We start from the raw sequence: 26,463 nt of genomic DNA, 5'->3' as shown, positions 1-26,463 counted from the left end.
ACCTTGTTCTCATCTCCCACTTTATATCTGGACCACAGTACACATCCCTCCACTTCTCTATAGCCCTCCCAAACTAACATCACACCCATATATTCTACCATTTCCCCTGAAAACAGAGCAGCATACTCAGAGATAGCAAATGAACAAGGCATACCATATTTTGATAAAAATAGGCACAAACACTCATATCAAACCTCGCAAAGCAAATAATTAAGACATGAACCATCTCGAGAGTAGGCAAAAGAATCAGACACACCCACCCACTATATTCCCATAAACTATGTTGCATCCCTTAGAAGGTGACTGCTAACAAATGGCTTTATTAGATTGATTACATTTATAGGGTTTTCACAAGAATTTGTTTTTAAAATTCCTTTTCAGACTACAATAACAAAGCCTTTATCACATTCACTGCATTATCCGGGTTTTTCTTCAATATGTATTCTTTTATGTGTTTGAAGCTGACTGTGTCGTGCAAAGGTTTTACCACACTGGTTACATTCATAGGGTATCTCTCCAGTATGTGTTCTTTTATGAATTCATGGAGTACTGTGACATGCAAAGGCTTTGCCACATTGTTTACATACACAGGGTTTTTCTCCAGTACGTGTTCTTTTACGGATTTGAAGAGTACTGTGACATGTAAAGGCTTTGACACATTATTTACATTCATAGGGTTTCTCTCCAGTATGTAACCTTTGATGACACTGAAGATGAACAAATTGTGTAAAAGCTTTGCTACACTGGTTAAATTCATAGGGTTTCTCTCCAGTATGTATTCTTTTATGATTTTGAAGAGTACTGTGACCTGCAAAGGCTTTGCCACATTGATTACATTCATACGGGTTTTTCTCCAGTATGTGTTCTTTTATGGATTTGAAGAGTACTGTGGCGTGTAAAGGCTTTGCCACATTGTTTACATTCATAGGGTTTCTCTTTGGTATGTGTTATTTCATGACGTTTAAGAGGAAAAAATTGTGTAAAGGCTTTGCCACACTGGTTACATTCATAGGGTATCTCTCCAGTATGTGTTCTTTTATGAATTCATGGAGTACTGTGACATGCAAAGGCTTTCCCACATTGTTACATTCATAGGGTTTCTCTCCAGTATGTAACCTTTGATGACACTGAAGATGAACAAATTGTGTAAAAGCTTTGCTACACTGGTTAAATTCATAGGGCTTCTCTCCAGTATGTATTCTTTTATGATTTTGAAGAGTACTGTGACCTGCAAAGGCTTTGCCACATTGATTACATTCATACGGGTTTTTCTCCAGTATGTGTTCTTTTATGGATTTGAAGAGTACTGTGGCGTGTAAAGGCTTTGCCACACTGGTTACATTCATAGGGTTTCTCTTTGGTATGTGTTATTTCATGACGTTTAAGAGGAAAAAATTGTGTAAAGGCTTTGCCACACTGGTTACATTCATAGGGTTTCTCTCCAGTATGTGTTCTTTTATGGATTTGAAGATTACTGCGACATGTAAAGGCCTTGCCACACTGATTACATTCATAAGGTCTCTCTCCAGTATGTGTTCTTTTATGGATTTGAAGGTATCTGTTACATGCAAAGGCTTTTCCACATTGATTACATTCATAGGGTTTCTCTCCAGTATGTGTTCTTTTATGGATTTGAAAAGATTGGTAACAAGCAAAGGCTTTGCCACATTGATTACATTCATAGGGTTTCTCTCCAGTATGTGTTCTTTTATGGATTTGAAGGTATCTGGGACATGCAAAGGCTTTGCCACATTGATTACATTCATAGGGTTTCTCTCCAGTATGTGTTCTTTTATGTCTTTGAAGAGTGCTGTGATGTGCAAAGGCTTTGCCACATTGATTACATTCAAAGGGTTTCTCTCGAGTATGTATTCTTTCATGACACTGAAGATAAACATATTGTCTAAAGGCTCTGCCACACTGGTTACATTCATAGGGTTTCTCTCCAGTATGTGTTGTTTTATGATTTTGAAGATTTCTAAGACATGCAAAGGCTTTGCCACATTGATTACATTCATATGGTTTCTCTCCAGTATGTGTTCTTTCATGGATTTGAAGAGTTCTGTGATATGGAAAGGCTTTGGCACATTGGTTACATTGATAGAGTTTTTCTCCAGTATGTGTTCTTTCATGGATTTGAAGAGTTTTGTGATATGCAAAGGCTTTCCAACATTGGTTATATTCACAGAGTTTCTCTCCAGTATGTGTTATTTTATGACATTGAAGATGAGCAATGGTCATACACTGGTTACATTTATAGGTTTTCTCTCTAGTATGTATTCTTTTATGGATATGAAGAGTACTGTGATGGGTAAAGTCTTTGCCACATTGCTTACATTTATAGGGTTTCTCTCCAGTATGTATTCTTTTATGGTCTAGAAGATTGCTGTTGCGTGCAAAGGCTTTCCCACATTGATTACATTCATAGGGTTTTTCTCCAGTATATGTTCCTTTACGGATTTCAAAATGGTTGTGACATGAAAAGGTTTTACCACATTGGTTACCATCATAGACTTTTTCTTCAGTGTGTGGTCTTCTATGTATTTGACGATCAGTATAAGACATGAAAGATCCAGTGTCCTTATGTAACTGATGATGGTTTCTTGCAAAGGCTCCATCATATTGAATACATTCAAAGGGTTTCTCTCCAGTATTACTTGGTCCATCCCTTTGAAGATGCCTGTGATATAAATAGAGTTTAACACATTAGATATTTTCAGAGTGTTTCTCTATAGTATGATTTTATTTAAGCCTGTGTATGCAATTGGTAAATGTATAAGGTTTACCCCATTTATTATACCAATGAATCATGTATCTGTATGGATTAGGTTAACAATCTATTCCAATTGTAAAGAGGAATCCGATATAATAAGGTTCTGTCATGTTGTTTTTATCCATATTAGTTTGATTCATTATGGTTATTATTTACATCTTTAAAAGTACCTGTGATGGAAAAAGCATTTATCAAATGACTCAAAGTTACAATATCTTTTTCCTTTATGAGGTTTTCATATATTTGATAAAATGTGCAAGCATTCACAGCTTTACCACAATGATTGGATTCATGAATTTTCCTATAATATGAGCCATACAACATTTGGGAAGTTAAACAGGACAAACAGAATATTTCTACATTACTAATACTCATAGGATTTTCTGTAGTCTGAGGTTTTTGATGTATTCACAAAGAAGTTGTGAATTCAATTAATTGTACGCCTTCATAATTTTCGACAAATTTATTCTATGTTGGGAAAATTAACCAATCTTGTAATTGTCCTGAGCGAGCTATATAGGTTTTATGTCAAAATGCCTTAGGCAGAGTATTATATCATTTATGTTCAATGAATAGATGATAGACAGATTAGAAAGACAGACACATAGACAGATATACAGACACACAAACAGATATATCTGTCCTATATAATACAACTACATAAGGAAGAATAACAAAATATATATACCTTGTATTCACTTAGTTTTAATTTTTGTTCCTCCTAGACATGTGGCATTTAGATTAAGGTTTCACAACAAACTTTTTCACTTCCATGAACTTCCACACTCAATAATAGAAGCAACCTTGCCACAAGTATATGAGTAACATCAGTATACTATGGACTGTTTGCATATCAGACAGTTTTGGATATAAACTGATTTCATACTCAGTGTGTACAGTTTTTATACTAGCTGAGTGGCATGAGACTAAACAGACTGGCAGATCTACACCGTAGAATGAATGGGGCTGTGCTTGATAAGGTACTGTCTGTTAAGGCAGTGTTTCCGTGTTTTCTGTCTTAAAGGAAAGCCTTGCAAACACAATCAAATACCTGACACTGAGTTGTCCCTTTTATGAGTATTTAATAATCAGTATCCATAAAACTGTGCTTATTTACACCCCTGATTTTAACTAAAAATTCAAGAACAAACTAAGATTTCTTCAAAGGCATATTTGGATCAGCATGCACAAGAAAATTACCTAGTGGGTCTTCCAGAATTTTCACAATCTTCTTCAATATTATCTTCTTCCCAGTTATAGCCTAGAAGACAGTACAAGGAAATACATGATATATTTGTGGAATTCAGGCAAAATTTAAGAAACTATCTTCAGTGATCCTTACAAACAAGCCTAATTTATTCTCATCATTCTTCCTTCTTCTCAAATGAAAGTGTACATGTACGTCAATAACAAAAAGAAAAACAAGCAACCACACATACAACCACACAACTAAAATACAGTTGCCCCCTCTTTCAAAAAGATAAATAACATTCACAATCTTACCTATGGCAGTGAGGTTCCTATAGGTTTCGAGCATCACATCTTTGTAGAGACTCTTCTGGGAAGGATCCAGCAAAGCCCATTCTTCCTGAGTAAAGCTCACCAGGACATCATAGTACGTCACTGCGTTCTAAAACATCCCATGTATACATACAAAATTAGCATGAGAATGAAATATTAGACTTGTACATTTCATTGACAATATTTTCAAATAATGTTGGTAGTTCGCCCACTTGTTTCCTGACACAGAAGTTATAATGTATTCATGATCACCAAGTCTTTTTTGAAGGAAACTGAATAATGAGTTCTCATCTGTCATTCCTTCACCCTTTGAGTTGGAGAAAGTCTTGGAAGACAAATGCCAATGAATGCACATAAAGAGACAAGCAAAAAGATCAATACTAGTAAGCACACAGAGATATTGTATGAAATATTCTCATTACAAAAGTAATGAACAAGGTGCTTAGATTCGTGAATGCATTTAATTACAGCACTGAGGATTCAGAGGCACAAACATCTCATTGTTCTTGCTGCCAGCTTGGTATAGGCAATGAGTTCTAGGATAGTCAGAGTTGTATACTATGATACACTATTCCTTACCAAAAACAAAACAAAACAAAAAAACAAAAAAAAAATAATTAAAGAATCAAACCACCTCTAGCCTAGAGACACAGATCAGTGAAAAAATGCAAGTATCATTGGATTTTTGACCAAGAATAGGTCAGATTAACTTAGAAGATGTAAATAGAAGAAATCTGCTTAGTTATTGTTCCCTGAAAACTTGATAAATAAATAAATATAATGGTCCAGTTTCAATTATTTAGGAGCTAGCTTTGTTACTACAGGCACTGACATTTGGCATACCAATGCCTGACAAGAATTCCCTTAGAGTAGAAACTCTAAGGGGAGGCTCTGAGGCCCAAATGTGGGTAACCTTAGTTCAATGTGTAACAGAGTGAATATGGAATCTGAAGAGACCACCTCCAGTACATGGACAGGGCCCCAGTGGAGGCTCTCACATCCAACATTTTCACCTCAAAGTTGTTCCTTACTAAAAGGAATGTGGGGACAATCATGGAGCTGAGCATGAACAAATGGCTGAACATTGACTGAGCCAACTTGGAATCCATCCCCTGGGTGGTCACCAAACCCTAACTTTATTACTGATGCTGTGTTGTAACTGCAGACATGAGCTTAGCATGGGTGTTCTTTGAGAGGCTTAACCAATAGCTGAATGAGACAGTTGCAGATGCTCACAGGCAAGCACTGGATAGATAGGATTAACATAGTAAAAATGACCACACCCAGATACCCCTTCTCTCAAAACATCTCTGTAAGCCCAGCCTGGTCTTTTGGCACCTATGAACACATACCTGTAACATATACCATAAAACCCACATGAGACAACAGATATTGAAGAAAAATATCAGATCCTATTACAAAACACTATACTCAACAAAAGTTGAGGAAATGTAGATGAAATGGACGGTTTTCTAGACAGTTACCAATACCAAAGTTAAATCAGAATTAGATAAACCTTCTAAACAGTCGTATAACCCACTAAAAAATAGAACCAGTCATTAAAAGTCTGTTAGCAGGCGGACATTCTAAACCCAGGTGCTAAAGATGTGACCCATGTCCTGTGTTGCCAAGCCAACAACCTCAATCCCAGAATCTACTCAGTTCACCTCCCAACCTTACTTGTGTGATGTCATTTTCCATATAAATTAGGAGATCACCCTCTCCTCACTCTCTTTCTTCTCCACCCCTCTACTTGCCTTGCTGTCCCCTTTGTCCCTACACAATAAACCTCTCTCATGTGGAACCCCTTGGAGTGGTGTGCTTTTTGGTATATCTGGTAAATATATATATTAGTATTAATATCAATAATATATGAGTCTCCCAACCAAAAACAAAACAAAACAAACAAACAAACAAAAAAAAACCCCAAAAACCCCAGGATAAGATGGTTTTAATGTAGAATACTATCAGATCTTCAAAGAAGAATATCAATACTCTTCAAACTATGCCACAAACTAGAAACAGAAGGAACACAAGCCAGTTCATTCTAGGAAGCCACAGTTACACTGAGTACTCCCCCTTGGAGATGGAGTGGTTTCTGTGTAATCAGGAACTTTTCACAATTTCTTTTCATAGAGGATTTCTAAGAGATTTTTTTTTCTTTTTCTTTTTTGTTTAGGCACTTTTTTTTTATTAGCTATTTTCTTCATTTACATTTCAGATGCTATCTCCAAAGCCCCCTACTATACCCTCCCTACACTGTGCTCCACAATCCACCCACTCCCCCTTCCTGGCCCTGGCATTGCACTGTACCGGGGCACATGATCTTCGCATGAACAAGGTAGAAATTTTTTTCTCCTTCCTACTTCTATTATGTTTAGTGTTCGAAATAGATTTTAAAAATGAAAAAAAAAAGTTGCTACTAGTCTCTCCTACAAACAGAAAGGTCTAATGCTCTACAGATCTCTGTGAATTCAGGTGATCAAAATGGTTTATATGTCTCTGCAGATTTATTTATGATTTATGATTTATGATTTATTTCAGGATAACAACTGCAGTCCCCACAAAAAACAATGAAGAACAATTTAATGTCTGTTTAGTGCCAAGAACCATGCACACCTGAAAAACCTCTAAAACTCAAAACTCAGCTGGGCAGTAGTAGCGCACACCTATAATCCCAGCACGAGGCAGAGGCAGGAGGCAGGAGGCAGGAGGCAGAGAGGCAGAGGCAGATTTCTGAGTTCTAGGCCAGCCTGGTGTACAAAGTGAGTTCTAGGACAGCCAGCACTATACCAAGAAACCCTGTCTGAAACAAACAAACAACCCTAAAAACTCCCTATGTGCTTTGGAATTTAATTTCCATGAAACACAACCATGTTGCTGGTAATTCAATTAAATTCAAAAAATTAAAATCAAATCAAATTTAATATTCAAAAGAAATGAAATTAAAAATGTTGCAACAATTGAAGGTAGATGTGGTCATAAATGTGAAAACAAGGAATGGTTACTGGGAGGTGAAAGGAAAAAGAAATAAAAAGGAAAGGAACATGGCTGTTCCTAGACATGCTGGAATAGAAAGTTTATTGCTGATACATGGGAGAGCAGAGTTAAGAGAAAGACACATCTTAGAGAGTGACCAGAATCAAGTGGAACCTAAGCCATGTGAAAAGAGGAAGGAGAGGAGAGGGAAACAAGACTAAGAGATGAAGTGGGTAAATGATAGATGAAAAAGATATTCTAACAAATTTGGGTGGATTACATAAGGAAGGGGAGCAGGGAGAGTTGGAGACCAATCCCTGGGATCCAGGGTAGGTTATGTGAGCCATATACTATAAAAGGTAGAGACTGGGGATTTGGGGAGAAACTGACAAACTGGCCTGCTATGATTTGTTAAATAGGCACCTAAGCCATTTGTGCTGGGCCTTGAGATGTAACAACAGTGAGAAAGGATAAGCCTAAAGGATTCAAATATAATTTTTTTCCTTTTCTTCTTTTTTTTTTTTTTTTTTTTTTAAAGACAGGGTTTCTCTGTATAGCCCTGGCTGTCCTGGAACTCACTTTGCACTGATCTGTGTCTCTAGGCTAGGGGTGTTTTCTCTTGATAACTCCTGGACTGAATCACCACTCCCATTATTCTTCTCCATGTTTTATTTAGAGGAGGTCTTGCATTATTCTATCACCTGCTTAGTCATGGACTTAATAGGTTTATTGAAAAAATTCAGAAGGAGAAAACACCCCTAGCCTAGAGACACAGATCAGTGAAAAAAATGCAGTATCACAGGAGTTTTGACTGGGAATTGGTCAGATAAACTCAGAGGATGAAAATAGAAGAAAAATGCTTGCTTATCGTTCCTTTAAAGCTTGATAAATAAATGAATATAATGGTCCAGTTTCAATTATTTAGGAGCTAGCTTTGTTACTACAGGCACTGACATTTGGCATACCAATGACTGAGAAGAATTCCCTTAGAGTAGAAACTCTAAGGGGAGGCTCTGAGGACACAATGGGGTAACCTTAGTCAAAAGTGCAATAAAGGGAGTAAGGAACCTGAAGAGACCACCTCCACCCCAGTGGAGGCCCTCACATTCAAAATTTTCCGTTCAAAATTGTTCCTTTCTCAAAAGAATCTGGGGATAAAAATGGAGGAGAGCACAAACTAATGGCTGAATACTTTCTGGCCGACTTGTGATCCATCTCCTGGGTGGTCACCAAACCCTAACATTATTACTGATGCTATGCTATGCCTGCTATGCAGACAGGAGCTTAGCATGGGTGTTCTCTGAGAGGCTCTACCAGTAACTGAATGAGAGATGGAGATATTCACAGCCAAGCATTGGATAGGTAGGATTAATATAGTGAAAATATGCAAGTTACCAAGTGCAATCTACAGGTTCAGTGTAACCCCATTAACATTCTAACACAACTTTTTTTTTTTTTTTTTACAAATATTGAAAGAGAAATTCTCAACTTCATAGGGGGAAAACAAAACAAATCAACAACAAAAAACCAAAACAAAATAAGGAATGTGAAAGCAATCCTAAACAGCAAAAGAACTTCAATAGGAATCACCATCCCTCAACTTAAGCTGCACTATTGCTCCAGCAATAGTGATGAAAACTGCATGATATTGGTACAAAAACAGATATGTGGACCAATGGAATCGACCCAAAGACCTACATATTTCACAATCTGCAAGGAATGTCCTCAGTGTTAAGGTTAATGACTCCATGATAATTAGAAACAGCTGGAGTCCAGGAGTTAAGGGTGTGGCTATGTCTGCAAAATGGTAAATATTAGGACCTTCAGTACAGCATTTAAGGGAAAGAACCCTCTATACATGAGTTTGAATATATATTTTCTCAACTATGCAAAAGTAATGATTCAATATGAATTATGTGATAGTCTTCACAATTCTGAATCAACAAAAGCAGTACACTATGAGCCAACTTGTTAGAAAGTTACATCTATTTGTTTGTTTGCTTGTTTGATTGCTTAAGCTTAGGAAGACAAGACAGGTTCCTGAGTTCAGGATCAAACTAGGACACAGCAAGGTTACCCTCTGGCTTGCTGGAAATGATAAGTTCAGTGCAGGGTCACACCCAACTAGCCTATCATCTGTGTTTAACAAAGGCAGACAGAGCTTTGAGTTATTTTGCAATGCTAAGAAAAAATGTACACCCGAGTCTCCTAAGAATCAAAGGCTTGGGGTCATGGAATGCTGATTCCTAAGATTAAAAAAAACCTAAAACCTGGAGTAAATGAGTAGATTGATAGGTAAAATAAAACAAACAAACAAACAAAACAAAACTGTACTTGTATTCTGTTGGAGATGAGCTTACCAGAGAAATGTTTAAACTGAAGAGAAAACTGCTAGGAAAATGAGTACACATGCATACACACACAGAGAAAGAGGGGGGAGGGAAAGAGGGAGAAGGGGAGAGGGGGAGACGGGGAGAAAGGGAGAGTGGGAGAGAGAGAGGGAGAGGGAGAGGGAGAGGGGGAGAGAGAGAGACAGAGAGAGAGAGACAGAGAGAGAGAGAGAGAGAGAGAGAGAGAGAGAGAGAGAGAGAGAGAGAGAGAAGCAAGAAAGCAGGACATAGACATAGAGGTCTCTCAGAATAGCAATCAAGCAGAATATAGACAAGGAAATCTCCAGAGAGAGACAGAGCAGCACAGAAATATTAGCAGAAGGAAAATCCATATCCAGAAAAATAAATGTCATCCACTTTGAATCTATGCTTTTTCTTTTCACCACTGCCAGACACCTCTTCTCTCAGATCCTCTCTGAAGCTGAGCCTGGTCTATTGCCACATATGAACACATACCTGTAACATATACCATATAACCCACATGAGACCCCAGGCTTTCTGAGCCACAGGAATACCACCCTATCTTCCACACTATTCCCACTTCTACACTCACTCTCACTGCAAATTTACCCCCTCAAATCTTCCAAGGCTTTCCTCAAGTTTTGCCATTTTTGTATCCAAAAGAGACAGCCTGAGAAACATGTATATACATATCTTTTTGCAGTCACAGAGCAGTCTTATTCAGTGGTTTTGCAGTGTCCTTGGTAATACTCACAATACATAATACATAATTCCAAATTTATTCATTATTTATGTGTGTGTATATATATATATATATATATATATATATATATATATATATATATATATATATATATAAATGTTAGCATTACTAATATTTTTATACTATTGACCTGGAGATATGGACTTTGTGGATTGGAGGATTAATTTGTATTCCTGGAGGACTGAAAATCTGTCAAAGTAGATTATAGTTGTCAAAAAATTTCAAGAAATGATACAATTATGTATTCATATTTATTACTAGTTGTGCAACTAAAAGTCTAAATTCTTCATAATGGAAGCTTTACCTTCATGACATGCTACTCTAAATGTGGATACTGCTACCACAACTCACGCATTGCATACCACTCACTTACTCAAAATGTATCTTGACTGTTAACTGGACTTCCAATTCTTGCTGAAGCTATTACAGAAGTCATCACATCCCTGCTGAGTGATGGCAGCAGGATATCCAGTCCAAATATTCATAGTCTTCTTCAACTCTTCTGATCAACCTATTAATTTTTATTTTTGTTTGTGTGTTCCTTTCTGTTCATCTTTATCTATACCTGCATCTTTTTTGTAGTTGTTGTTTTTTTGAGACAGGGTTTTTCTGTATAGCCCAGGCTGTCCTGGAACTCACTTTGTAGAATAGGCTGGTCTCGAACTCAGAAATCTGCCTGCCTCTGCCTTCCAAGTGCTGGGATTAAAGGTGTATGCCACCATGCCCGGTCTATACCTACATCTTAAGTCTTATGTTTTTCTTCATTTTTTTCAACCATATTTTTATCATTTATTTATTTATTCATTTTAATCATTTACTTTATAAGTATTGAAAATGGATTTATTAGAGTGGGTCTCATGCTGTGGGCCAATTAGTCCAAACAGAGGTGTAAATCAATGAGAATTTGAAGAATCCAGTAGTGCTTCAGTACTTGTGCCTGAGTATCAATATCTCAGCTGGTCTTCAGTATATACTGGAACCCATATAGGAAAAAAAATACAAGTCAAAAGAATGTACAAAGTATTTTACCAATACCTCACATATTCAAATTCACCTCAAAATCCATACTGGGGAGAAACTTTAAGCATGTAAGAAATGCATGACAGTCTTCATTACTATCTCTCATTTTCAAGACAAAATCATTGATAGTAGTTTTGAAGAACAAGATATTCTCTTCTGTGTGAAATGATCATACATTTTGTAGCCACTATAGTATTGACATTATGGTATGTTTTTGAGACAATAGTAAAGATTGTTTTCAATTTCAAATTTATTCATTCTTTGTCTCAATCCACAGTAAAAGTATTATTCCAATGCCTTCTTTAATTTCTTCCTGCTTTCTGATCATGAAGCTCTGACTATAGGGCGGCATGATGAAATTTATATATTCCATGAATAACAGTGCTAATAAAATACATAATGAAATTACTAATAAAAGAGTATTTTAGAACAGTCCTATGGATGGTATCAGAAGGTCAATATAATTTAAACTTTGCATATTTCAATTATATCATGGTCTTGTGTTCTCATCAAAAGCAGAAACTGCCAACATGTTGAGAATTGAGTTTCACAGTACATTCTCCACAATATAATTTTTCCATGGAGAAATAATCGTGAAAACCCACCAGCAAGATTTGTCCTACATTTAGAAACGTAGAACACTGAATTATAACATATATACCACAAAGGCTAATAGCTTTGATTGAGAGAGTCTTAAAAGTTGTCAAAGGCTCACACTAGGCAACATGGAAAGTGGGTTTTCTGCCTATCTTGCGATATGTGTAATACATGTAAATGTGAATTTAATATGGTTAGTGGTATAGGAAATTCAAGTTGTGGCAATGAATAAAAATTAATTATTCATAATGATATAAAGCAAAATATCTATATGAATGCAAGATGACTGATAACATATAACTATATCAACCTGTCTCAATGTAACCACTATAATGTTAATTCTCTCAGATCCAATGTAATTGAGAGAAATTAGCTGCTGTCTTTAGGAGTTTATTTCAAATACAATGCAACCTGAAATTATTTGTACAATATCATTCTCAATGGCTGTATCACATATTCTAGTCACTGTATCATAGCTAATCATGTAGAGTATTAATTTAATGTATATACAGCTTTTATAAAATATATTTTTAATCATTACTTCAAAAATATTATTTCCTATCTTATATGATAAAATAGATCTTGATGCTTTCACAAATAAGTCAGTGTATGGAAGGTGCACAGAGCACTTCTCACACTAGAACAAATGTTCATTTATTACTTGAACTGAAAAATAAATCCACCAGTTCAAATAACATAAACTGTGAGATGAATTTATAATACACGCCCCATTTGCTCTAATAACAATGGTGGCAAACTTACAAATTTTACAAGAGTACATTGGTTTTTTTTAGGGAGAGGACAGGTAGATTTACTTTTTTATCTTTTGATATAGGGTCTAATTTTTTTTCAATATATATGTGCAGTATTTTCTAAGGGATATGTAACCCTCAAAAAATAATTGAGAACAGTGTAAGCAATGAAAGATGATTTAAACAAACAATTTCAGAAGGTGAAGTGCACAGGGGTCTGTGTTAGTAAGAATGATATTTTTATGCCATTCTATAAAGTAATATAGAAGCAAATTACGAAAGTTCCTAAGACATTGGGAAAATAAACTGCAAAAAAGAAAGGCCTATTGTGGCCCACATGACTGGCATCACTGTCCAAATAATGTTAGCTCCATAGCTATAGGTCTGCCTTGATTCACAATTGTTGATTTTAGGTGCCAGCAGTGGAGAAGGGAGCTCAACAAATTGCTAAGCCTTCATTTTGCCAAAGGTGCAGAGAGGTTCATCCGCCTTGGAAACACTGACAACCAGCTAGCTGACTCAGTCCTTTTTTTCTTTTCTTTTCTTTTTTTTTTTTAGATTTTATTATTTTTTTTCCATTTTTTATTAGGTATTTAGCTCATTTACATTTCCAATGCTATACCAAAAGTCCCCCATACCCACCCACCCCCAATCCCCTACCCACCCACTCCCCCTTTTTGGCCCTGGCGTTCCCCTGAACTGGGGCATATAAAGTTTGCGTGTCCAATGGGCCTCTCTTTCCAGTGATGGCCGACTAGGCCATCTTTTGATACATATGCAGCTAGAGTCAAGAGCTCTGGGGTACTGGTTAGTTCATAATGTTGTTCCGCCTATAGGGTTACAGATCCCTTTAGCTCCTCCATTGGGAGCCCTGTGATCCATCCATTAGCTGACTGTGAGCATCCACTTCTGTGTTTGCTAGGCCCCGGCATAGTCTCACAAGAGACAGCTACATCTGGGTCCTTTCAATAAAATCTTGCTAGTGTATGCAATGGTGTCAGCGTTTGGATGCTGATTATGGGGTGGATCCCTGGATATGGAAGTCTCTACATGGACCATCCTTTCATCTCAGCTCCAAACTTTGTCTCTGTAACTCCTTCCAAGGGTGTTTTGTTCCCACTTCTAAGGAGGGGCATAGTGTCCACACTTCAGTCTTCATTTTTCTTGAGTTTCATGTGTTTTAGAAATTGTATCTTATATCTTGGGTATCCTAGGTTTGGGGCTAATATCCACTTATCAGTGAGTACATATTGTGTGAGTTCCTTTGTGAATGTGTTACCTCACTCAGGATGATGCCCTCCAGGTCCATCCATTTGCCTAGGAATTTCATAAATTCATTCTTTTTAATAGCTGAGTAGTACTCCATTGTGTAGATGTACCACATTTTCTGTATCCATTCCTCTGTTGAGGAGTCTTTGAAATGGCAGGTCCATTCAAAGGTTTCTCCAGTTGTGGAGGTAATTTCAGATTTAACTAGAATTTGATACACTTGATGGCAAATTCAATGCACAACAAAATTAATTGTAACATTCTACGGGCAGGTTTTCATAATTATTTAGCTATTATAAAACTGTATGCGTCATCTCCAAGAAGCTGTTAAGTATGATGCGAGGACAGGGCCTTTAAATGCTCTGTGTTCTTGATCCTCAAGAGTACACAAAGACCTCCAAATACTTGGGTTTTGGCTTAACCTGCTGGTCTGAAGATTTTATATTGGTAATAAACTGTGTGGAGTATTTAGGTCTTATGGGCTATCCAAAATAGCATTATTTGATTCACCTACATGGAATCCACCTCTTAATTGATGGTTATTTTCCACAGGTAGCTACCAAATCTCAGAGTCACAGAAAGCCAGAAGAAAGAGTTGGATACCATACCCTAAAGACAGATGCCAAAGGACTTGAATGCTAGGTATTCAATTTGGATAATCAGTAAAAGCAGGGAGCATTCTCAAATGCTCTGGAAATTTTACTTTTCATGTTTTACTTTTATATATGTGGAACTCTTGAAAGGGCATGAACTTGCATGCCTGTGTGCACACTCATACTCACACACACACAATCATTTTCATAAGTACAGAAAACACCCATTAGAAACAGTGACATAAGACTGTGTGCTCCAGCAACCCCTTCCCTCCCATGCACACATCTCACAGCATGACTTCCAGAAGTTCTGACATTACCAGACTCACAGGTGAGTCTTCCACACCTGACCTGGGATTCCCATCCTGGGCCCCAGAAGACACAGTAACTCCCACCCTGCCAGAGATACACACTTCTAGTCTGAAACAGTGCCCTGGAACTACACTAGTACACTAACTCCACCTAGACCCAGAGTCAGCTTGTCTCCCAGGATGTCTGCCACAGCCAGGCTCACAGATCAGGTGCTCCAGACCCCCCTCCCACACCGATACAGCCTGAAGATATAGCCTGAACCAAGGAGGCCCAACATAACCAGGTTCTCAGGAGGGACAAGCACCAGTCAGAGACAACAACTTCATATAACAACAGAGATATCAGGATGGTGTAAGGCAAACACAAGAATATAAGTTACAGAAACCAATGGTACTCAGCAACAGCACAACCCAATTCTCCCAATACAGTAAACGCTGGATACCCTAACCCATCTGAAAAGCAAGATTATCATCTAAAATTCCCATTTCATGGAAATGATAAAGGATCTTAAGGAGGAAATAAATATCTCCCGTAAAGAAATACAGGAGATTCTTAGAATTGAGAACAAAACACGATGGAAGGAGTTACAGAGACAAAGTTTGGAGCTGAGACGAAAGGATGGACCATCTAGAGACTGCCATACCTGGGGATCCATCCCATAATCAGCCTCCAAACACTGACACCATTGCATACACTAGCAAGATTTTGCTGAAAGGACCCTGATATAGCTGTCTCTTGTGAGACTATGCTGGCACCTAGCAAACACAGAAGTGGAAGCTCACAGTCAGCTATTGAATGAATCACAGGGCCCCCAATGGAGGAGCTAGAGAAAGTACCCAAGGAGCTAAAGGGATCTAAAACCCTACAAGTGGATCAACAATATGAACTAACCAGTAACCACTTTAAAACAGGAACTGAAGTACATGCATGATTAAAAGTTCAACTATGCCAGGCAGTGGTGGCACACGCCTTTAATCCCAGTGCTTTGGGGGGCAGAGGCAAGTGGATTTCTGAGATCGAAGCCAGCCTGGTCTACAGAGTGAGTTCCAGGACAGCCAGGACTGGACAGATAAACCCTGTCTAGAGCAAAACAAACAAACAATCAAACAAAAAATAAAATAAAAAATAATAAAAAAGTTCAACTATGTGAAAAAACTGAAGCAGATATAGGAAGATGGGAAAATCTCTCATGCTCGTAGATTAGTATGATTAATACCCATCTTGCCAAAAGTATTCTACAAATTCCATAAAATCCCCGTCAAAATTAAAAAAGTAGCTTGTAATAGACCTTGAAAGGATAGTTTCCAGCTCCCAGGACAAAAACCCTGGAGAGCCAAAGCCATCTATTACAATAAAATACCTGCAATATAGCCAGTCAGTTGGTGGTGCATGCCTTTAATTCCAGCACTTGGAAGGCAGAGGCAGGCAGATTTCTGAGTTCCAGGCTTGCCTGGTCTACAGAGTAAGTTCCAGGACAGCCAGGGATACACAGAGAAACCCTGTCTCCAAAAATTAAATATAAACTAAACCATGCAATGTATTGGGACACAAATAGACAGTTGATTAATGGAACAGAGGTATAGACACAGATATAATTCCTATGACATACACAAACCTGTTGATTGCTAAGGAATCAAGAAACATACAAAAAAGCCAACAAGAATGAACAAAGAAACAAACAAAACATACCTAAAAACCCATAGCACCTTCAACAAGTGGTGCTTGTTAAACTATAACATGCTCTACATGCAGAAGAATGTGCAAAGAAGTCTACATTCTTTACCCTGAACAAAACAGAAGTCCAAGTGGATTAAACACTTAAAACCAGACACACAGGCCCTGGTAGAAGAGAAAGCGGGCAATGGCCTTGAGTGCACTGTCACAGGAGACACATTACTGTTCTTATGGGAAGAACACGAATAGCTCAGGCAATAAGATCAGTAATTAGTAAATTGGACATCATGCAACTGTGATGTTTCTGGAAGGCAAAAATCCAGTCAGTGGGACAAGAGACAGTCTACAAAATGGGAAAAGATTTTTGCCATATCCATATCTCATAGTGTTATATAAGAGAAAAATATGAGACATAACATACAAAATATATACAGACCACAAGAATCGAGATAGTCTAAAAATAAAAACAAACAAAAGCAGATCAAAAGCAGGGTTCATATATAAACAGAGACTTTTCAACAGAGGAATCTTCAATGGCTTAGAAACAAGTATTCAACATTACAGAAATGGAAAGGAAACCTTCTATGTCATTAAACATGTCAGAATAGTTAAGATCAATAACAGAGTGACTGTTCACATTATAGAGAGTATACCTCTGCAGCTTGTGAGAGACTGCAAGCTAAAACAGACACTGTGTAAATCAATATCATGGTTGTCAGAAAAAGGGGAATCCATCTACCTCAATACCCAGGTATACCACTCTCTTGGGCATTATGGTGGTTTGCATATTCTTGGCTCAGATAGTGGCCTTATAAGGAGGTGTGGCATTGTTGGAGTAGGTGTGGCCTTGTTGGAGCAGGTGTGCCACTGTCTGGCTTGGGCTTTAAAATCCTCATGCTAGCTGCCTGGGAGACAATCTTCTCCTAGGAGCCTTCAGAGGAAGATGTAGGTACTCTCAGGTCCTCCTGCACCATGCCTGTAAGGACGCTGGTGCTCCTGCCTTGATGATAATGGAGAGAATCTCTGAATCTGTAAGCCAGCCTCAATTAAATGTTGTCCTTATAAGAGCTGCCTTGGCAGGCTGGAGAGATGGCTCAGCGGTTAAGATCACTGACTGCTCTTCTGAAGGTCCTAGGTTCAAATCCCAGCAACCGCACAGTGGCTCACAACCATCCGTAACAAGATCTGACTCCCTCTTCTGGAGTGTCTGAAGACAGCTACAGTGTACTTACATATAATAAATAAATAATAATCTAAAAAAGAGCTGCCTTGGTCATCGTGTCTCTTCACAGCAATAAACACCTAAGACAGGCATACATGCAAAAGTTTCTCCATCGACAATAGACTTGATCAACTCTGTTGATAGATTTATTTGTACTAGCCAGATACTAAAAACAAGATTATATGTCCCACAGCTGAAGAATGGATGAAAAAAAAAAGGTACATTGACACCATGGACTATCACTCAGCTGCTACCTTCTACAGACCCTGATAGGTTAGAGGAAGAGGAGAGATAGAGAGGGAAGCATGCACCTTTCTGGAAAGGGGAAAAAGAACAGACTCCATGGTTAGATTGGGGTGAATGTGAAAAGAAGTGGGAGGGATCATTTAGATGGGAATGTAGGAAGAGAGCAGGAGATGCAAGAAGAAAGAGCTGGAATTAGGGGGAATTTCCAGGTTAGTATAGGAACCTAGTGTACTGAAAACCTTCAGGAAACAATGATGGCGATCCTATTGACCACGACTAAAGGAGTTTCTGAACTGGCCATCTTTATAGCCAGCACTGTGAAGAAAGGTTTGCATTTCTTTGAGATGTTGGCCAAAGAGGTCTCTAAGGATCTCATGCTGATTTTAGGGGGGAAAATTACTCACTGAAAACTGACCTCAGGGACTCATTCTTGAAGACAACTTTGACACAGCCATTTCAAACTGAAAATCAAGTGTGTAAAGGCTTGGGTCTTTCACCCCTATGTTCGAAAAAAGAGCTGGAAATATGTTCTAGTCTCTCTGTGGAGAGAGGGTACTCCCTGGGCCACAAAAAGAAAATCGTGGGGGGCTGGAGAGATGGCTCAGTGGTTAAGAGTGCCGACTGCTCTTCCAAAGGTCCCGAGTTCAAATCCCAGCAACCACATGGTGGCTCACAACCATCCGTAACGAAACGTAATACCTTCTTCTGGAGTGTCTGAAGACAGCTACAGTGTACTCACATAATAAATAAATAAATAAATAAATAAATAGAAAATCCTCGACATAATAAAAGCTACAAAACCCTCCAACTGCAATCTCTCCAGCCTGAATAAGGTTGTGACAAATTTATTGGGTGGTTAGACAACATTTGAATTAACTAGAAGAGCTGGACATCAGAGGGAACCCATGGCTTACACTGTCTGGATTTCTAGGAATCCTCACATGGACTTATTAGGCAAAAATGGGGCTAGCATGTATGTTAGCTAGGCCTTATTCCTCTATGTCGTGGCTATTACCATGGGAATTTGAATAATTTCTCTCCCTGGGAGCAGGTGTATCTCTGCTTCTTTTGCTTGGTCTTGACCCTCTTTTCTTCCCATTTGCTTGCCAAGTCCAAGATCAAAAGGAGAGCTTTCATCATGGCTTTTCTATCTTGTTTTGAGAGAACAGAAGAAGGGGAGGAGATCCATGGAGGAGGAGGATAGAAGAGGGTGAGGATAAGTGAATGGAGTGGAGGGAGGAAAACAGTGGCCTTGCTATACTGTATGAGAGAAGAATCTAGTTCCAATTAAATGAGTCCAACATTTCCTAAGAGAAAACTCATGGAAGAAGGGAAACAACAATAAACAAAGAAAAGCATAAAATGGAGACAAGGGAAGCATTATTTTGACATATATAGTTCTCATTCTGTTTGGGTACAAGATGAACATCATGCAGGAGTTCATGACAAGCACATTCCTAGGCCCTAACTTAACGTAGGAAATCAAAGTTTTGCCCACCTCAAAGTGAGAAATACATACACAAACACACACACACACAAACACACACACACACACACACACACACACACACACAAAACAACATATAAACATAAAACTTGCTCATGTCATTTTCTTGTATTATTTTTCAATAGTTGGAATAGTGGAATTACAAAGGTATCTGCTCACTGAATTCTAAAATATTCTTGCTTCCCTTTAAGAAAACCTAATGTTTGAATTAATATTCAAATGAAAAATACATCTTTATGGCCAGGCAGTGGTGGTGCAAGCCTTTAATTCCAGCACTTGGGAGGCAGAGGCAGGCAGATTTCTGACTTCCAGGCGAGCCTGGTCTTCAGAGTTCGTTCTAGGACAGCTAGGGCTACACAAACACACACAAAACTGTGTATTAAAAAACCAAAAAACAAAAACAATAAAAACAAACAAACAAAAAATCATCTTTAATGTTACAGAGTATTGATGATACATTCACTATATAATACATTAAGTCTTTCTAGCCTGAGCCAGTCCCTGAGCAGACCTTGGCTGCTAGCTGTGCACCCAATCCCACAACACCTAGAGGAAGCTGCACTCGAGGTGCTCTAACACACCCAGGATTATAGGATAATAGGATTACAGGATGGCAGAACTTGGTCACACCAGGATTTCAGGATCCCAAAGGCATCTTGACTTCCAGGAGCTCTTACACACAGGATCTCAGGATCACAGACAGAGCTGGACTCTGAGTTCTGACACAACCACAATAACAGGAGAGACAGGCTCCAGTCAGAGACAGTGAGCGCAAGTAGCAATAGAGATAATCAGATGGGGAGAGGCAAGAACAAGAACATAAGCCACAGAAACTAAGGCTATCTGGCATCATCTGCACCCAACTCTCCCAGCATAGCAAGTCCTGGATACCCCATCACACTGGAAAAGCAAGGTTTAGATTTAAAATCACTTCTCATGATGATAATAGAGGACATTTTTTATTGGATATTTTCTTAATTTACATCAAGTGTCACCCCCTTTCCTGTTTTTTTCCCCCTCCTAATAGCCCCTTATCCCATACCCCATCTCCCTGCTTTGCCCTTCACCATCAATTACCATAGATGTAGAAACCAAGATATTCCGTGACAAAAACAAATTTACACCATATCTTGCCACAAAGCCAGCCTTACAAAGGATAACAGATGGAAAATATAAATCAAGGAGGAAAACTACACCCTAGAAAAAGCAATAAAGTAATCTTTCAACAAACAGAATAGCAAATAGCCACAGAAACATAAAAATAATATCAAAAATAACAGGGAGCAGCAATCACTACTCCTTAATATATCTTAACATCAATGGGCTCAATTCCCTAATAAAAAGATATAGGATAACAGACTGGATGCATAAACAGGACCCAACATTTTGGTGCAAACACGAAACTCACCTTAGTGTCAAAGAAAGCTACATACCTCAGAAAAAAAGTGCTGGAAAATAATTTTCCAAGCAAATGTTCCCAAGAAACAAGCTGGGGTAGCCATTCTAATATCGAATAAAAGCAACTTTCAATCAAAAGTTATCTAAAAAGGATAAGGAAGGACACTTCATACTGCTGAAAGGGAAAATCTACCAAGAGGAACTCTCTAGTCTGAATATCTACGCTCCTAATGCAAGGGCAACCACATTCATAAAAGAAACGCTACTAAGCCTCTACACACACAACTAAGCCTCCGCACACGTTGCACATCAACAATAATAGTGGGAGAAGTCAAAACTGCACTCTTATCAGTGAACTGATCATGAAAACACAAAATAAACAGAGACACATTGAAACTAAGAGAAGTTATGGACCAAATGGATTTAATAGATAGCTATAGAAGATTTCATCCTAAAACAAAAGAAAATACCTTCTTCTCAGTACCTCATGGTATCATCACCAAAATTGACCATAGAATCAGTCACAAAACAGGCCTCAACAGATACAAGAAGACTGAAATAATTCCATGCATCCTGTCAGATCACCAAGGACTAAGGGTGGTCTTCAATAGTAACAAAAAACAACAGAAAGCTGACATAAACATGAAAGCAGAACAATGCCCTGATCAATGATAATTTGGTTAAGCAAAAAAAAAAAAAAAAAAAAAAAAAAAAAAGAAATTAAAAACTTGGTAGAATTTAATGAAAATGAAGGCACACCATACCAAAACTTAGGTGACACAATGAAAGCAATGCTAAGAGGAAAACTCAGCTCCGAGTGCCTCCAAAAACAAACTGGAGAGAGCATACACTAGCATCTTAACAGTACACCTGAAAGCTCTAGAACAAAAAGAAGAAAATAAACCCAAGAGAAGTAGACAGCAGGAAATAATCAAACGTGGGGCTGGAATAAGCCAAACAGAAAGAAAAGTAACTATGCAAATAATCAACAAAACTGGTTCAAAGAAGCTGGTTCTTTGAGAAAATGAACAAGATATGTAAATCCTTAGCCACACCAAACTAGAGGGCACAGAGACAGTGTCCAAATTAACAAAATCAGAAATGAAAAGGGAGATATAACAACAGAAACTGAAGAAATTCAAAAAATTATCAGATTCTACTACTAAAACCATATCTTACACAAAACTGGAAAATCCGGATGTAATGGACAAGTTTTTAGACAGATAATAAAAACCAAAGTTAACTCAGGATCAGATAAATCATGAAACAGTCTCTTAAGCCCCTAAAGAAATACATGCAGTCATTTAAAGTCTCCTAAACAAACAAACAAACAAACAAACAAAACGCCCAGGACAGGTTTTAGTGCAGAATTCTATCAGACCTTCAAAAAAGACGCACTACCAATACTCTTCAATCTAGTTCACAAAGTAGAAACAGAAGGAACACAACCAATTCATTCTATGAAGCCACAGTTACGCTGAGTATTCTCCCTTGGAGATGGAGCGGTTTCTGTCTCTTCAGGAACTTTTCACAATTTTCATTCAGAGGACTTCATAAGAGATTTTTTTCCACTTGTACCATGTTTAGTGGTGTTTCAACCAGATTTTAAAAACTGGAAAAAAAAAAAAGATACTACTGATCTATCCTCCAAATAGAGCAGCTCAATATTTTACAGCTCTCTTTGTGAATTCAGATGAGCAAAAGTGTTTGTATGTCTCTGCAGCCACTCATACTTCTTTGTAATTTCAGGACAACAACTGAAGCCCACATGCAAAACAATGGTAAAGAACAATTTAATGTCTGCTTTGTGCCAAGCACCACGCACACCTGAAAAACCCCTGAAACTCAAAACTCCGTATATGGCCTGGAATTTAATTTCCATGAAACACAACCATGTGGCTGGTAATTCAATTAAATTCAAAAAATTAAAATCAAATCAAATTAAATATTCAAAAGAAATTAAATTAAAAATGTTGCAACAATTGAAGGTAGATGTGGCCATAAATGTGAAAACAAGGAGTGGTTAACGGGAGGTGAAAGGAAAAGGAAATAAAAAGGAAAGGAACATGGCTGTTCCTAGACATGGTGGAACAGAAAGTTTATTGCTGATACATGGGAGAGTGGAGTTAGAGAAAGGAACATCTTAGAGAGTGACCAGAGTCAAGTGGAACCAAAGCCATGTGAAGAGAGGAAGGAGAGGAGAGGAAAACCAGACAAAGTGATGAGGTGGGTAAATGATAGATGAAAAAGATATTCTAACAAATTTGGGTGGATTACATAAGGAAGGGGAGCAGGGAGATGTATATGCCAATCCCTAAGATCCAGGGTGTGCTTTGTTAGGCATACACTGTAAAGGGTAACTGGGGGATTTGGGGAGAAACTGACATTCTGGCCTGCTTTGATTTGTTAAATAGGCACCTAAGCCATTTGTGCTGGGCCATAAGACTTAACAACAGTGAGAAAGGATAAACCTAAAGGATTTAATTATAATATCAAAATTTATTTTTAAAAGCTGAAATTGGCTTTATGATTGAAAAGTTATCCAAGTATTAGACGAACCAGGTATTACTCATACATTTCTCTCCCAATGCACACTGTAAAATTGGGATAGTAAAATTCCTACTAGTCATAGACACAGAAATTTGTCAAGCACTTAAGTGTTGGTTGAATTCACGTACCTACAGATATTTAGTGTCTAAAAATTAATTCATTTCCTTATCTAAATTCTTGATCGTCTCATTCTATGAACCACGTAAATTTTCAAGTTTGGACTTTTGTTGATCATCTAACATTGATAACATCAGTATTCACTGATAATAGAAGGTATTTTCAAAGAAAGCTCCCTCCATCGTTCTTCCCACTCCCTTTGGTTGCTGTGAATACACCATTATCAAAGTTGGTCAGTGAAATCAATTGTTACCAATGTCCCTCTTGATCTATAATTTCCCCTAGAAAGTGGTGGAGGTAGGAGATCATTCATTCCTTCATTCATATCTCTCTGTCTTTTTCCCTCATTGACCAGTCAGGGCTCATCCTGGAAGAATTTATATGATTCTCTTCAGGCATTGGACAGCAGAAGCAGGATTAGGTGTTCAAAGAAATTACATAGCAAAAGGCAAGCCTGGGCTATGGAAGAAATTCCTCTAAAGAGAAACAAATAATCATAGCAGTTGAGAAAACGGATAAAATACTTAAATCTCCAGAAACACTAAAGAGAAAAAAAAAATCTAGATGTTCAGAGAAATTCTAAGAAAATAAAACTTAAAAAGTGTTATCAAGAATTGACTTCTTTAAAAGATAGATATTATTGAAAGTATGAATAGGTACAGTGTCCTTCAACAAGAGCAGGCCATTACCTCGTAGGCAAATACAGCAAACCAGTAGCCAACATTAAATTAAATGGAGAGAAACTTAAAGCAATCCTACTAAAATCAGGGACTAGACAAGGCGGCATACTTTCTCCATAACTATTGAAGTCCTAGCCAGAGCAATTCCACAACAAAGAAGATCAAGGGGATACAAATTGGAAAAGAAAGAGTCAAAATATCATTTTTTGCAGAGGATATGATAGTATCTATAAGTGACCCTAAAAATTCTACCAGAGAACTTCTAAACCTGATAAACAACTTCAGTGCAGTAGCTGGATATAAAATGAACTCAAATAAATCAGAGGCCTTTCTCTACAGAAATGATAAACAGGATGAGAAAGAAATAGGGAAACAACACCCTTCACAATAGTCACAAATAATATAAAATACCTTGGTGTGACTCTAACTATGGAAGTGAAAGATCTGTATAAGAACTTCAAGGCTTTGAAGAAAGAAATCAAAGAAGATCTCAGGAGATGGAAAGGTCTCCCATGCTCATGGATTGGCAGGATTAGTATAGTAAAAGTGACTATCTTGCTGAAAGCAATCTACAGATACACAGCAATCCCCATCAAAATTGGAACTCAATTCTTCACAGAATTAGAAAGGGCAATTTGCAAATAAATCTGGAATAACAAAAATCCTAGGATATCAAAAACTATCTCAACAATAAAAGAACCTTTGTTGGAATCACCATTCTGAAACTCAAGCTGTAGTACAGAGCAATTGTGATAAAACAAAACAAAAACAAACAAACAAACAAACAACCCCCTGCATGTTACTGGTACAGTGACAGTCAGATCAATGGAGCTGAATTTAAGACCCAGAAATAAACTCACACATCTATGCTCACTTGATCTTTGACAAAGGAGCTCAAACCATCCAGTGGAAAGAGGACAGCATCTTCAACAAATGGTTCTGGCTCAATTGGCGGTTAGCACGTAGAAGAATGCGAATTGATCCATTCTTATCGCCTTGTACAGAGCTCAATGCTAAAGGCCAAGAGAACAACTTGTAGAATACACGAAAGAAACTTAGCCTGTCTGACTTTGGCATCCTGCTAAGGGTGTTTCTATACACAGGACCCTGCTCGAAAGGTTTTGTGAATATTCAGCCCAGATAGTTAAGTTATGCAAGAGCCACCGTTGGGTCCAGAAGCGGCTAAAACCACGAGGCAACTCGCAGGTGTCTGCATGTAGCTGCTGGTTCCGACCCAGCCTTCCGTAGGACCCAGCACACCCGATCCCGCTCCTCACCTCTGTGGGAAGTGACAATATCCTCATCATGTCGCACTTTCAGAACTTGCCTGAGCTTCCTTCACAGTACCCAGCAGCACACAGGACAAATCACTTAAGCCTGCTTAATTACAGGAAACCAGCGAAAAGGATTCCGGAAGAAACACCCTCCTCTTATGACTGGCAGATCCCACAGGGAAACAGGAAAATGCATTCCGGAAAAACCACCCTCCTCTTATGACTGGCAGATGCTACTTGATGCTGTGATTGGCTAGTAAATCTTGAGTGACAGGGAGCAACTCTCTCAGGTTGAGAGGGTGCAAACGCAACTCGGAATAGTGGTTCAGTGCACAGGCTTCCAATCTAGACCCACATCTATTCCAGATCACCAGAGATTTGTATTTTGGTAGCAATTGTCCCAGGTTTCCGATAGCCTACACCCCAGCCTTTGCCGCCCCATCTCTCCAGCTCACCTCTGATTGGCTGCCTGCTCCTCCCCTTTGTGGGCTGTGACCTTGTTCTCAAGAGCAAGGACTCAAATTCTTGCCTGTGAGTCCACTGCCCTCTGAAGGCACTTCCTCTTATTGCTAGTGGAATGAAGCATATTACTAAAGTTGCAGTGGAGTGAAAAAACTGTCTCACAAGTGGAAGGGTTCCCAGTTTAACTGCTAATTAAAGAGTGACTTTAAGAAACAACGTTTTGTATTGTGGCTTCTTACTGGGTTCAGGTAAATTGCCCAAACTTTCCAGCTGGAGCTCTATTGTTATTCTATAATCTACTATTCTATTGTCTTTTCCTCTGTAGAAAAGTGCCAAAAAATAAAATAAAATTATAAAGTAAAACCAAAAACACAGGTGTACTAGGAAAATGCTCTAGGGTCTC

At 38.2% G+C, this 26,463-nt stretch overlaps 1 protein-coding gene across 2 annotated transcripts; it reads right to left on the bottom strand.

The window, feature by feature from the left end:
- On the bottom strand, window positions 1-26,031 carry Zfp97 (zinc finger protein 97). Of its 2 annotated transcripts, XM_030249764.1 has the most exons (5): window positions 25,602-26,031; window positions 4,277-4,403; window positions 3,974-4,034; window positions 1,425-2,680; window positions 1-1,004 (listed from the first exon to the last, which is right to left on the bottom strand). In XM_030249764.1, exons 1-5 carry the CDS (start codon window positions 25,629-25,631, stop codon window positions 838-840), a joined length of 1,641 nt encoding a protein of 546 aa, XP_030105624.1. In that variant the 5' UTR covers window positions 25,632-26,031; the 3' UTR covers window positions 1-837. The 2 variants fall into 2 exon arrangements, with proteins under 2 accessions (XP_030105624.1, NP_035895.3); NM_011765.5 differs by having other exon boundaries at window positions 261-2,680; window positions 25,602-25,756.
- Window positions 26,032-26,463: the final 432 nt, after the last annotated feature.

This window comes from Mus musculus, chromosome 17 (assembly GCF_000001635.26).
Source record: "Mus musculus strain C57BL/6J chromosome 17, GRCm38.p6 C57BL/6J".
NCBI lineage: Eukaryota > Metazoa > Chordata > Mammalia > Rodentia > Muridae > Mus > Mus musculus.
Note: the sequence above shows the minus strand (reverse complement) of the source record. Positions and strands in the feature narration are given on the sequence as shown.